This window comes from Chelonoidis abingdonii, chromosome 2 (assembly GCF_003597395.2).
Source record: "Chelonoidis abingdonii isolate Lonesome George chromosome 2, CheloAbing_2.0, whole genome shotgun sequence".
NCBI classification, from domain to species: Eukaryota; Metazoa; Chordata; order Testudines; family Testudinidae; genus Chelonoidis; species Chelonoidis abingdonii.
The window spans coordinates 134,947,796-134,961,907 of NC_133770.1; the positions used below are offsets into that span (position 1 = coordinate 134,947,796).

General features: G+C 39.8%; 1 protein-coding gene across 1 annotated transcript; it reads left to right on the forward strand.

Annotated features, from left to right (window-relative positions):
- Positions 1-46: 46 nt before the first annotated feature.
- CCT5 (chaperonin containing TCP1 subunit 5) lies at positions 47-13,654 on the forward strand. Its single transcript, XM_032784725.2, has 11 exons — positions 47-241; positions 3,737-3,797; positions 3,891-4,055; positions 4,543-4,741; positions 6,887-7,079; positions 7,305-7,454; positions 7,784-7,903; positions 8,387-8,572; positions 9,592-9,729; positions 10,630-10,810; positions 13,365-13,654. Exons 1-11 carry the CDS (start codon positions 137-139, stop codon positions 13,490-13,492), a joined length of 1,626 nt encoding a protein of 541 aa, XP_032640616.1. The 5' UTR covers positions 47-136; the 3' UTR covers positions 13,493-13,654.
- Positions 13,655-14,112: the final 458 nt, after the last annotated feature.

Consider the following 14,112-nt stretch of genomic DNA (forward strand, 5'->3'; position numbering starts at 1 on the left):
TAAGAAATCCTTCCAGTAGTAACCCGCTGCGCATGCGCGGCGCAGAATAACCCGCCCATTACGTTGCGTTGCGTTGGGCGAGGTGGGCAGCAGGCGCGGCTCGTGCTCTGTCGGTTGGTGTCAGTGCGGCAGGACCATGTCGGCGATGGGGACTCTCGCGTTCGATGAGTACGGGCGGCCCTTCCTGATCCTCAAGGACCAGGATCGCAAGAGCCGCCTCATGGGGCTGGAGGCGCTCAAGGTATTTGCGCATGCGCCACCTGGGAACCGCCGGCTCCCGGTCCCAGCTCCATGTGCTTCCCCGCCCCCACCCCGGGGTCAGAGCGGCCCCCACCCCGGTGGTTGCTCGCTCGCTCGCTCATCCCCGCCCCGCTGTAGGGTCTGGAGCCGCCGGACCGTTGTGTGTCTCCACCGGGCTTCAGGCTGGGCGGGTGCAGGAAAAGCCGTGACCGGTGCGCGGAGCTCCTAGCCCCGCCCCCATCGGGCCGCACCGCCGCGGTCCGAGCGAAGCCCTTGATGACGCGCCGCGGGCCGCCCAGAGCTGCCGCCTAGTGCGAACGGAGCGGGGCGGCTGGACCCGCCGGGCGCTTTGTTAAACGCCGCAGCCGGGCCCTGTGGTCGTTTAGTCACTAAACTCACATTAAGCTGTCGCTTCCCTGCAAATCTCTCGCACACTGAGCCAGGCTCTTCTCCCCCGGTGTGTCCTGTCTTAACCCCCCCGCCCCGGTTATTGTCCCATCTCCCTTCCATCTTATAACCGCCTGGAGCACATTGTTCGCAGCCCGTGTCGTCCAGTCCAGGTATTTCTGCCTTGCACTCAACTGAAACCTCTCAGAACCTCTAATGATCTCAAAGCTCAAACCAGGATGTTATCCTCATTCTCTTTGACCTGCCAGCTGCTTTTGATACAGTTAACCACACTCCTCCTCTTGAAATTTTGTTCTCCCTTGGCTTCCTGGGCTCTATTTTCTCTTGGTTTTTCTCTTACCTCTCTAACTGCTCCATCAGCATGTCCTTTGGAGGATGCTCTTCACCCCCTCCCCCTTTCAGCTTTGGGGCGGGAGGGGTCCACAGGGCACTGTACCTTTCTCTTTTCCCCTTACACCTTATCTCTGGGTAGTCTATTTCATACACACATACAATGTATGTTGACAACTCATCCGTGCAGCAATCCTGTCTCTTTCTGCTCAAGTTAAAATCTTGGTCCCTCTTTGACGCTTCATGGATATCTAGCTGTGAGCTCCAGATGAATATGGTTATAACAGAGCTCCTAATCTCCTCTCCCTGTTACTTCCTTTCTCAGTCACTGTGGACACCACCATCATCCTGCCTGTCATGCCCTTAAACTGGCCATTGTCTTTGACTTGGACCTCTGTATTAGTCTTCATATCCAGGCGGTGTGTGAATCTTGCCAATTCTTTCTGGCTAACATGGCTAAGATATGGCCTAACTACTCCTCCTACACAACTAAAATTCTTGTCCAGACTCTTGTCGTCTTGCATCTAGATTACTGCAACGTTCTTTTCTCTGATTTGACAGATGCAGTTGTGCCCTGTTCATATCCATTCAGAATGCTGTTGCAAAAATTTTCCTGACCTGTTGCTTTGACCATATCAGTCCTCTCTTTGCTTCCCTCCACTGGCTCCCCCTTCTCAGTCACTTCAAATATAAGCTCCTTGTTTTAATTTTCAAGGTGTTTCATGGTCATGCTACCTATTATCTGTCATAGGCTATTGAGCTGTCCATATTCACCTCCAATCAGCCCATGATGTCAGCCTCCATTGCCCACTTGTTACGTTTTTCAAAGTACTTTTGTCCTTTCTCTCATGCTGCCCCTCATATTTGGAAAGCACTCCTCATAAACATTTTCAAAGCTACCTCATTATCCTGCTGATCCTTCTTCCTAAGGACTTGTCCACATGGATTTGAATTATGGGGGTGTGAATTGCAGTGCACTATGGCATTGTATTTAACTACCTAGTGTAAACCCTGCTAGTGTAAACTAAAAAGTTCCCAGTTCACATCAACGTAATCCTGGAAACATGAATTAGGAAACAGGGTTTACGTGGTGCATTTACAGTACAATACTTCGGGGCATGTGACTCATATGTCCAAACTTCAACGCCTTATAGACAAGACCTAAAATTTTGTTTTACCATGTTGCCTATGAAATACTGGGCAGCAGGTGTGCCGAGACCATGTATTGTCTCATTGTTTACTTGTACTCCATTGTCTGTCTATCTATATCCATCTGTTGGCTCTTGTCTCATACATAAGGTACATCTAAGCTTAAAAATGCTGTAGCAGCACAGCTGCCATGCTACAGTGGCACTTCTGTAGCGCTTCAGCCCAGACACAGTGTACAGTAACAAGAAGGGTGTTCCCATCACTGTAATTAATCTACTTCCTTGAGAAGTGGTAGCTAGGTCAATGGAGGAATTTTTCCATCAACCTAGTACTGAGGGTTAGGTCAGCATAATTGTGTCTCTCGGGTGAAGTTTTCAGTGTAGACCAGTCCTTAGGTGTTCTGATTGGGCAGGGACCATATTTTTTTGTTCCATGTTCGTACAATATATAGCATAATGAGGTCCTGGTTGATTATTAGAGCTCCTAAGTGCGTTGATAACACAAATAATAAATGTGTTGCATTTCAGTCATTCACTTGTTGCAGCGCTGAAGGAGACGAAAGTATAATTTTAAAAATCCCATAATGTTCGGTGTTTTGCGCCTGCAGAGGTGGGATGCTCTTGTTGTATCCTAGTGGATAATCTGAGCAGTTTAGCTACACTAGTAATGAAATGGTATGTTGAAAGGCCCAACAGATTTTAAAGAATGACTGAATGTTGTCAATCCTTTATCTGGCGAAAATCCGTCCCAGATCATCACTTTTGTATATGAGAGTTAGGGTACATCTGCACTACCAGCCAAATCGGTGGGTAGCGATCGATCTATCAGGGATCAATTTATCACATGTAGTGTAGACATTATAAATCGATCTCCGATCGCTCTCCAGTCAACTGCTGAACTCGAGCAGTGTGAGAGGCGGAAGCAGAGTCGATGGCCATTGATCCAGTGCCGCAAGGATGCAAAGTAAGTAATTTTAATTCGATCTAAGGTACGTCAACTTCAGCTATGCTGTTTTCCTAGCTGAAGTTGCGTATCTTAGATTGATTTCCCCCACCCCAGTGTAGACCAGCCCTTAGAGTTCACAGGCAAAGGTCCAGCCCACTAGTCAGATGTCTTTAATGCATCTGCTAGCGGGAGGGCAGAAGGAGAAAAGTTTTAGTATATCAGTTATATATCAACACACACAATTTGCCTGATCTAGGAATAATTATAATATAAATTTTCACATATTTCTGCTTGAAATAGAGCAAAATCATCTGTAGCAGTTGTTTTGTGTCTCACCCCCACTTAATGCTGTGTTTTTTTTGTATATATATAAAAAATGAAAAGGCGGTGGGGAGAAGCTACTATGCCTTTTTCATTGACAGTGCAAGTTATATTCATATTTGCACCGATGGAAAACATTGGAGATGGGAATTGCTACTGGCTAAGCGATGGCCCTGAAAATACTGACACCTAATTTTCTCTGACACATAAGTATACCTGCAAACAGCTAGAATCAAAGGACTTTTTTTTTCACTATTTATTTGCACGGTGTTACTAACAAAGCATTGTATTTTTAAGGATGTGTCATAATAACAGAATTTATGTTTGCATTTTTGTTTCATAGTCTCATATAATGGCAGCAAAGGCTGTGTCAAATACACTGAGAACATCACTGGGGCCCAATGGTAAGTATGAGAATGTAAGTTTAAACACCTTTTTTTTTTGTAAGGTTTCTTTGATTATTTATAACTTGTATACTTTTTGAACACCTATTTTAGGTCTTGATAAAATGATGGTGGACAAGGATGGTGAGGTGACTGTCACGAATGATGGCGCCACCATTCTGAGTATGATGGATGTGGATCATCAAATAGCTAAACTTATGGTAGAGTTGTCTAAATCACAGGATGATGAGATTGGGGATGGAACTACAGGGGTTGTTGGTAAGAGACATTCAAATCTGTTATCTTTGAAATCAGGTTATTTAAAGAGTTGGCCCTACATAAACAATTAGCATCTCAAACAAACCTAGTAGAGTAGCTAGCATTTTAATTCTCTTGCAGCTCCTGTATTGCACGCTCTGTATCAGAAGGATGGGGGTTGTTTTTTTTAAGGGTAGGCTAAATTTGCAGGCAGTATCGACACTCCATCCCTTGTATTAAATGCATCCATGTATTTATTTTTTCACATATCTTAAATAGTTTTCTTCCAATTCCATCTTCACTCCTTAAGAAAAGGCAGTAATTGAGTAGTTTCCTCACTAAGATTGGTCAACAGCTGTTGATGAATTTTAGAAACTTGTATCTGGCATAGTGTAAGCCTGCAAGGGCAAGTCTGTTAAACACACTTTCTGTGCTCTATGTAAAATAACTTAGTAAATTGATGGAGGAAAGTAAATTCCTGGGGGTTTTGTTTTGTTTTGTTTTGTAGTTCTGGCTGGTGCATTATTGGAACAGGCTGAGCAGTTGTTAGATCGCGGTATTCACCCTATGAGAATAGCAGATGGTTATGAGCAGGCTGCACGCGTTGCCATTGAGAATCTAGACAAAATCAGCGACAGTTTTCCACTTGATCCACAGAACAGTGAACCTCTCATCCAGACTGCAAAGACAACTCTAGGTTCTAAAGTGTAAGTTTATACTGGGAAAACCTAACTAATGAAGTTTCATACTTGAAAGCATTTTTGGGAAGAATCATTGACAGTTGTTTAACTTTTTTAGCTGGAATATAAAATTTATTACATTCCTCAATGAAATTTTTCCTTTTTTTATTTTTATTTGGGTATAAGATTTTTATCTATGAAAGCTTATGCCCAAATAAATCTGTTAGTCTTTAAAGTGCCACTGGACTCCTTTGTTTTTGTGGATACAGACTAACACGGCTACCCCCTGATCCTTTTTATTTTTATTACCAGTTAATTTCTCTATTGTAACTCCCTGATGCAGCAAGTTTAGGAGGAGGCATTAGTAAGCCATTCTCTTTACACATTTGATGACATGTGACAAGCAGCTGCGATAGAAATTCCTCTATGCTATCTGCCTAATTCCTTTTCTTTCTTTTCCACTTCCACGCTTCCTAACTTCCCTTTATATATTTCTGTGTGGTTGTTTCCCCTCACTTTTAAAATATGATAGTTTGCTTAAAGAAAAGATGACAGTAGATGGATTTCACATGTGACAAATAGCTAATATTATTATACCTTTATCTGCTACCTTTACTTCTATTAAGAGCAGTGACAGAGCAAGTTATTTTTTTGGCTATAGTAAAATTATATTTAGATAATTAAAGAGCCACATTTCATTAATTTGCCAGGATAGTGATTTGATGACATAATATGGTTTTCCGCATTTGTCAGCAGATCAGCCAAAAGTGATGCATACATTTTAGGTGAGAGCCTCAGTCTTTCAGGTTTGCAGCCCCTTCTTTGAAGTCAAAGGTTTTCAGTACCTCCATACATTTAATTTATATCAGTGATGATGATAATAAGCCTATATAATTTGTGTGTATGTTGAGAGGCTAAGAGAAAATATTTAACCTTGAAAGGTAATGGGGGCATGGAGGAGGGAGAGAGATGTCCTTTGCTTTAGACTGTTAATAAATGTTCGTGACCCCTCGATTGCCATTCATGACACACTAGTTAAGAAACACAGTATAGGGTAAGTATTGAACAAATAAATTGACCATTAACTGTTCTCAGTTCCCTTCTCAGGTATGAGTTATCTTTTTCTGCTGGGCTGCTAGACACTTCAAAACAAAAGTTATTTTTCCTCCCTTGGTATCTTGCTGTTAATTGATTTATCTCATTAGACTGACCTCACACTTGGTAAAGCAGCTCCCATCCTTTCATGTATTTATACCTCCTCCTGTATTTTTCACTTCATGTGTCTGATGAAGTGGGTTCTAGCCCATGAAAGCTTATGCCCAAATAAAATTGTTAGTCTCTAAGGTGCCATAAGGACCCCTCGTTTTTTTGTTTTTTTTTTAAACAAAAGTAATCCTGTTGTTCCTTCCTGTCGCTATTGGAACAAAGGAAAAGCTACTAGTGATGCTTGACTTAATCATAAGTCTGACCAACGCTGTTTTGTTTGTTCTTAATGTAGGGCAGGTAGAACAATGGCACTAAAACAAAGTTTCAAAAAACACTTGTTTGATTTTTTTTCAGTGAAGTCTGTGACATTTGCTGCTTGTCTCATATGAGCGAACATTTCAGGTCTCTCAGTATACTGTTCAAGTTAGTGTCGTAGATGGAGACAACTCTCCCCTTCTTTGGGGCATATTAAAGTGGATATAGTCAAACCATTTTGCTTTAATCTTAAAGAATTCAAGCTAGAGTTTAACTGTTTTTGAGCAGCCAAAAATCTACATATAGTCCAACACCAGTTGTCTGTACTGTACTCCGATATACCAAGTATATGTAATCACATTAAAAGAGGTTCTTTCCCAGATGTACCTTGCATGTTGTTTGGCATGCACCCTATAGGTCCCTCATTGGTTATAACTCACTTGTAATCAGTTAAGTGTGAGAGCCCAAATCTGCCTCTTGGTAAGATATCCAAGAAGAGGTGTCCATCTTCACTACACAGGCAGACAAATTCAATTCTTTCTCCTTTTTTGTAGTTTAACTACCTTTTTCTCCTCTTCTCTTCTCCTGTCTTCCTACAATGAACAAACATTCAAAGCTTAAATAACATTTGTTCTCTTAGGACAATTGTTCTCTTGGGGAGGGGGGACGTTTTGAACAATCTTAACTACATTACATTTTGCTTAAATTTAGAATTAATCGTTGCAATAGACAAATGGCAGAAATCGCTGTAAATGCTGTACTGACAGTGGCTGATATGGAACGCAAAGATGTTGATTTTGAGCTAATCAAAGTACAAGGCAAAGTGGGAGGGAGACTGGAAGATACCCAGTTGGTCAAAGGAGTGATTGTGGATAAAGATTTCAGCCATCCACAGATGCCTAAAGTGAGTCAGTCTTTTCTAGTAGTGTCTTTATTTAAACCATCAAGGAACTTTTCTTTGCCCCTCCAACTGCTGTATCTGAACACCTCTCATGTACTCTAAAATAGAAGTTTCTCTTTCCTAGCTTTTAGAAAAAATAACTTTATTGGTATGGGGTGGCAGAGGGGAGAGAGTGCAGATATTATTGAGGTCAAAATAATTAATCTTAATCTTTATTTTAACATGTAGGAAGTTAAAGATGCTAAAATTGCAATTCTCACTTGTCCATTTGAGCCACCTAAGCCTAAAACCAAGCACAAGCTTGATGTAACATCTGTGGAAGATTACAAGGCACTGCAGAAATATGAAAAGGAGAAATTTGAAGAAATGGTGAAACAGGTTAGAGTTTATAAGCATATTTATCCCTGATGACTTTTCCCCAGTGTATACAAAGTGAAATATTTGCTTTTCATGTATGATTTGACAAGTAGTCTCATTAGAAGCAGACCTGCTTGCATACATATACTTTTAAAAAATTACAACTGAATGACAAACTATTTAAAAAAAATAGCTGTAATTAATTAACAGGCTGCAGTTTGAAATTCAGTTCCATGGTTAGTGTCTTTACGGGTCATCCTTTGTATCCACTGTATTTTGGTACCTGTGAATTCAAATTAAACCCATTGTATTGCTTTTAACTTAGCAACATATATTGGAATTGTTTTCAGATTAAAGACACTGGTGCAAACCTAGCTATTTGCCAGTGGGGTTTTGATGACGAGGCAAATCACTTATTGCTTCAGAATGAGCTGCCTGCTGTTCGTTGGGTTGGTGGACCTGAAATAGAAGTAAGTAAACTTCTCTCCAACTTCATTTTGCGTCTGCCTTGACTGGCTGACAAAGGATTTAACACATGATCACTTCAGAAGCTCTGGCTTTCAGAAGGAGAGCAGCACAACTAATATACATGAGTCTAAATCACTGACTGTAAAATAGCACTTGTGAGAAGGGCCCACTATGAATGGGACCATGATTCACAATTGAATCCTCTAGACACTACCCCGGTACAAATAACAACTGACAGATGGAAGTTAAAATTGAGCTTAAAAAGTATGATGGGTAATAGGTGACCTAAGACTCCATGTTTAAAATCTCATTCCTTGCTCTGCAGAAGCAACTCATTCCCTGAAATACTCTGAAGGAGGGGAAGCATCCATTTCAGAGTCTAGTCCATAAGCTGGCGTTCTTCCACCTACGTCCCACAATTTAAAAAAAAAAAAAACCCTAGAGAGAAAATTCTTTTCAAAATGACTGTTTTTTTTTACTTGTAGTTGATTGCCATTGCAACTGGAGGGCGCATCGTTCCTCGTTTCTGCGAACTCACGTCTGAGAAACTAGGCTTCGCTGGCATCGTCAGGGAGATTTCATTTGGAACAACAAAAGATAAAATGCTTGTTATTGAGCAATGTCAGAATTCCAGAGCTGTGACCATCTTCATTAGAGGAGGAAATAAGATGGTGAGATGCTCAATATATAAATGAGAGTTTGAACATGTCTTCTGCTAATTCCTGTCAGCTTGCAAAATCAGCAGGTGTATCCAAAAGAAGCCTCGGTTTTGTACTGTCGTGTCTGAAGTGTGGCTGGAGGGAGTGAACAAGTTAGTAGTCCACTTGACTGTGACAGTCAGCAGTGATTGCTTGTTAAGAGTGGCAACTCGCTGTGCAAAGTACCACTAGATTGACATTGGTGTTGAGTAAGACTGATGATCCTTTGTTATCATGCACTGCAAGTAACTTTATTCTTGTGCCTAGTGCCTTTTACTTTTAAGGGACTGCTCGTGTGAATAAAATTATATTGAATAATTTGGAGGATCAGGCACATAGCAGTAGATAATCTAATCTTCATCTGTAAGTCTTGGCTTGACCTTTAAATAAGAATGGTGTCGCCTGTACACAGAAATCAAATTTCAGAACTTTGCATTAAATCCATTGGTGTCTAGTGTGTTGCTCTTATCCTGCTGGTACTTAAGTCCTATTTGGAGCCAAAAGCATAAGAAAGAGGGGAAAACTGAAAGGGTACAAATAGATTTGTAACTTTAAAAAAAAAAAAAAAAAAAACTGCTTTTTAGGTTTAATTAGCTTTTTTAAAAAAAAAAATAAAACACATCAAGATATTAAATGGATTTTCTGAAGTATGAACCATAAATATTAGTGTAAAAACCTTGTTTTTATCCTGGTAATACCACACCCCAGACTTGAAAAGCGATTTGGTCATCCAAGTGAAAGACTGAAAATCTTTTAAAATGTGCATGTGTAATTTCTAGGTATTGAAAAGCTGATTATTTCAAAATGTAAAGTTTCATGAAAATAATGAATTAAAAAAATCTAGGTCATTACAACAATAGATTTCTATTCAGATATTATTTGGCTGTGTGGAGGTTCTGATTCTATACTAGGAAACCTTGATGAAGTAAGATTTTCAGGATTCTCCTAACTTTGCATACTGTAACATAACTTGTTATATTCTAAAATTCAAGATTATCGAAGAAGCAAAACGATCTCTTCATGATGCCTTGTGTGTAATCCGGAACCTGGTTCGTGATAACCGCATTGTGTATGGAGGAGGTGCTGCTGAGATCTCTTGTGCTTTGGCAGTTAGTGAAACAGCAGATAAGGTAAAAAAAAGAAAAATCTTTTTCATCATTCTCCTGCTCAACGAAAACATCAGCCTTTTAATATCTGTAGCTGAAAAGCAAGTGTATGTTAAGGAATTTCATGCTTTCACTTACGCACAGTGTCACGTAGTTTTAGTTTCTCGCATAGTAATTGCTGCCGCTTCACCATAAAAAAGCGAAGTAGTAGTAGAACAGCTGTTGTGCTTCTAAAAAAAAAAAAAAAAAAAAAAGTCTGTTATGCTTTAGTAAACTACTTTGTGGTTAGTGATTAAATGATACCGTGACATTTTCTATTGGGTTGCTACCTGTCTTTCCAGACGGATGTACTGTTATCAGTGATGTTCCTTTTGCAATACTGATATGTCTTTTGACAGATGAAATAGGACAATTTAAATTTATCAAAGTCATATCTGAATTCAAGTATAGATCTTAGGGTTTGGTTTTAAAAGGTTGTAACCTTAGCCAGGTCAAAATGCGCAGCTCCTGGAATGGAGACTATGGTTGTAGATGGGGCATTCAGTGGCATATGACTCCATCCCCTACCCCTAGACCCTCATGTCAATGATGATAAGATTGCAGTCACTTCCACCATTTCATGCCAGGACTTTTACTGCACTGTAGCAGGATCCATGTGGTGAGTTATTGAGCGGCCAGCTGTTGCATTGTAGATTGACACAGTGAAATGGCTTGCCATGTAAACAAGCCGTTTGTCCTTATGACTGATGTAGGATGTATTATGCATATAAGTATGTTGGCACCACATATAAACATCCTGTTGGGTAGGATGGGCAATGTTTTTAAGGAACACTTGCATCTATAGTATATGAATAAATTCTTTCACTGTTTCAGTGTGGTAACCTGGTTTTGCCAACAGTCTAATATAAGCCTGTACTCTCCTAGTGCCCCTCCTTGGAACAGTATGCTATGAGGGCTTTTGCTGACGCCCTGGAAGTCATTCCCATAGCACTTTCTGAAAACAGTGGAATGAATCCCATACAGACTATGACTGAAGTGCGAGCTAGACAAGTGAAAGAAAACAATCCTGCTCTTGGGATCGATTGTTTGCGCAAAGGAACAAATGGTAAGAAATCCTTAATATGCTGTGACTATTGTGAAGAGGAGCTAAATGGAAGGAATTTCTCAACAAATGTAAAAAGCCATAATAGACTTGGGAAAATTTCCTATGAAGAATTTAACTTTGTTGGGTTACTGTGTATAATGAAGTTCTTGTTTGCAGCTACTTATTGGACTAATGTGGCTCCTAAATTTTCTGGTAATTTTTGTAATGGGTTAAAAACACCTGTTGTATCTAATAGAAAACTATGGCTGTAACTTTTTTCCTTCATTCTTTTCTCTTAAAGCGCTTGTGTAGAAACTATTGTCCTCTCTCTAAGACAATAGTGTTGTTTCTCCCATCAAATGTCCAGTTCAAGTTACTAGAACAGTTAAGAATTTTATAATCTGAACAGTGGATCCCAGAATTGTTTTGGTACAGAACATTATAAGAATAGTGATTTTTTTTCAGAATAGTATTATAGTTTTTAAAAGAAAAATTAAGTGGTGGTGTGGAAAAAAAATCATCAAGGCTAGCCCTACGCTATGAGCTAGGGACGGGATTCCCCTGCTCGTGTACGCATGCTTGTGGTAGCTTGACAAGAGCTAGCAGTAGCATAAATAGCAGTGTAGCTTAGGCAGCTGCAATGAAGACACAATCAAGCTAGTGGGAGTACAAACCTGCCCGAAACTGGTACATATGTACCATCCTGGGTCAGCCACGCCTCTGTTGCCACTACCTATGCGACTGCATCTTCACTACAACATTGTTTCACCCATGCTGTTTTCCTACTTAAGACATCTTTTTCAGAAAAGAAAGTAGTAACTTGAACAAGTGAGTTTAAGGCACAGTGGGAAGTTTGTCATAATATGGTATTGGCATGTTTATCCATACAAAATATACTGTGTAATTTTCTTTATGCCTAGTTGACTTCCTTGTGATGAAAGTACTTAAGCTTCTGCATAAAGGACTGTTGTCACTGTGCCTTATGGTAGTCTAACACTGGCACATGGAAGCTCCATGTATTCTTTTCTATGAAGTTAAAAATCATGCTTGAGGGAAAGAGATGGGAATATTGAGGGGTTGGAATGTTAGAAAAGAGAATCTGGATCCTCTTATTTAAGATCACTGTGAAAGCTCTAAAAGTTACTCACTTTGTAAATAAATGTGTACCTTGATGAGATTTTTAAAAACATCAGCAGTCACCTTTTGACCCTCAAGGTTGAAAGCAGTAATCAAAATACGTTCTAGGGGATCAGACGGTAAATTACTTAATTTAATCCAAGAAATGTAAGAGTATTTTATGACATGGAAACAATAAAAAGTAAAAATGTTTGAGCAACATGTTTTGGATCAGATGCCTTCAGGGGCCATAAGTTCTTTATTGCTCTGCTGAGCATTTTTGTTGTTTGTTTTTAATTTAACCTCAAATAATTATTTGTAATGTTTGTTAAACTCACTTGTATGTGAGGTCACCCACGACGTGAAAAATCAAGGGTGCAACAAACAGGTGAGTGTCCAAATGTATGTTTATGTACTCCAAATTTGGGTACCTATTGACAGATTTTCTAAATGAGCTCCTCTCTGGGATTGATTTTTGGATTTCTGGGTGGTTGACTTTATTTTGAAGAATGCTTGTCTACCAAACATCATCTATTGCAACATGAATTTCTGAATTCAAGCTCTTGAAACATCAATTAATCTCTTAGTATTTCTTCGTATTTGGAATAAAAACCTTAATTTTATACCACATGAGCAAAACATTTGGGCATAAGTAGAATGAGTTCAGATGAGGATTTGATTTGGAACTGTCTTTAGTTTTGTAAGTATCATGTTCCCTTCACTGTTTTACTTCTGTGCCTTATTATCATGATTAATGTGATGCGTTGCCCTAGTGGATATAAAGAAGTTTAAAAAAAAATACTGTGCTCCAAGTTGGGAACTTTCATCTCAGAGCAATTTTTGAGACTAAGGCTATGGCTACACTGGCACTTTACAGCGCTGCAACTGGGGTGTGAAAAAACACCCCCCTGAGCGCTGCAAGATGCAGCGCTGTAAAGTGTCAGTGTAATCAGGGCGGCAGCGCTGGGAAAGCGGCTCCCAGCGCTGCACGCTACACCCATAAGGGATGTGGTTTACAAGCAGCGCTGGGAGAGCTCTCTCCCAGCGCTGCGGCTTTGACTACACTCACACTTCAAAGCGCTGCCGCGGCAGCGCTCCGAAATGTCTAATGTAGCCATGGCCTGAGATGTAAACCTGAAGTCTTTTTTCAGGAAATGGCTCAGTTGTACTATGAGCACTTGACTGGCCAAACAAAGTGTACAATGTCAGAGAAATAAGTCAGCTGCTTGTATCGGCATGTTTTTCTTCGCTATACCTCACTATGACCTTTTAACAGCTGAAAAGGAATAATATGCATGTACAATAAAATTCTGTGTTTTGGTAGAAGGGCATGATTGTACAGTACTAGAGTTTTAAATCTGAAATGTGATTTGCTCTCTGCAGGCTCTTTTAATGTGTCTTTAATTTGGTGGGTTTTGACTTTTGGTGAGATGTCTATTTATTTCCCTTCTTTTGACAGATATGAAGAAACAGCATGTCATAGAAACCTTAATTGGTAAAAAGCAACAGATTGCTCTGGCTACTCAGATGGTTAGAATGATTTTAAAGATTGATGATATTCGTAGGCCAGGAGAATCTGAAGAATGAAGGCTGAAAGACAAGGAATAAAATGTAATGGAGCCACTGCAGTAAGAAAAATCAGTGGGATCTCAACAGTTCATCTTCAGCTATTTATTTCTTGACAACTTTTCTTTTTGTTTTAGAAGGTGTAACTGCTAGTTGTTTAAGACAATAAAGTACCATTTAGCAGTTGTGGCTCTAAGAGTTGTTTTGAGGCATTATTATATGTTCTTATGTGTTTCCTAGCAAATATTCACATCCTTTTATGTTGACATGTGTCAAGAAAGATAGCTCAGATGTTCTAGTGTTCAAATTGTTTATGACCCTTCATCCAATGTCCTGCAGGAGACTCCTTCTGTTGCCTGTAGGCAGAATTTCTTACCATTGCATGTCCAATGGTCTGGATTCTCTAGCTCTTCAGTGCAACAGACTGGAAATTCTGTGTCAATTTATGTAAAGTGTTTAAAAATGAGTCTTGTAGGGTATTAAATATGCAAATGAACAATCCAGTAATCTTTGTTCACATGTTAATAAATTTGATTTTACACTGTCCCATCCTCCCTAATTTTCAGTTTGTTGCAGAATTTTGTGTTAGTCGTAGCTGCATTTTAGAAATGTAGAAACTCCAGTCGTTTCATTTTCCTCTA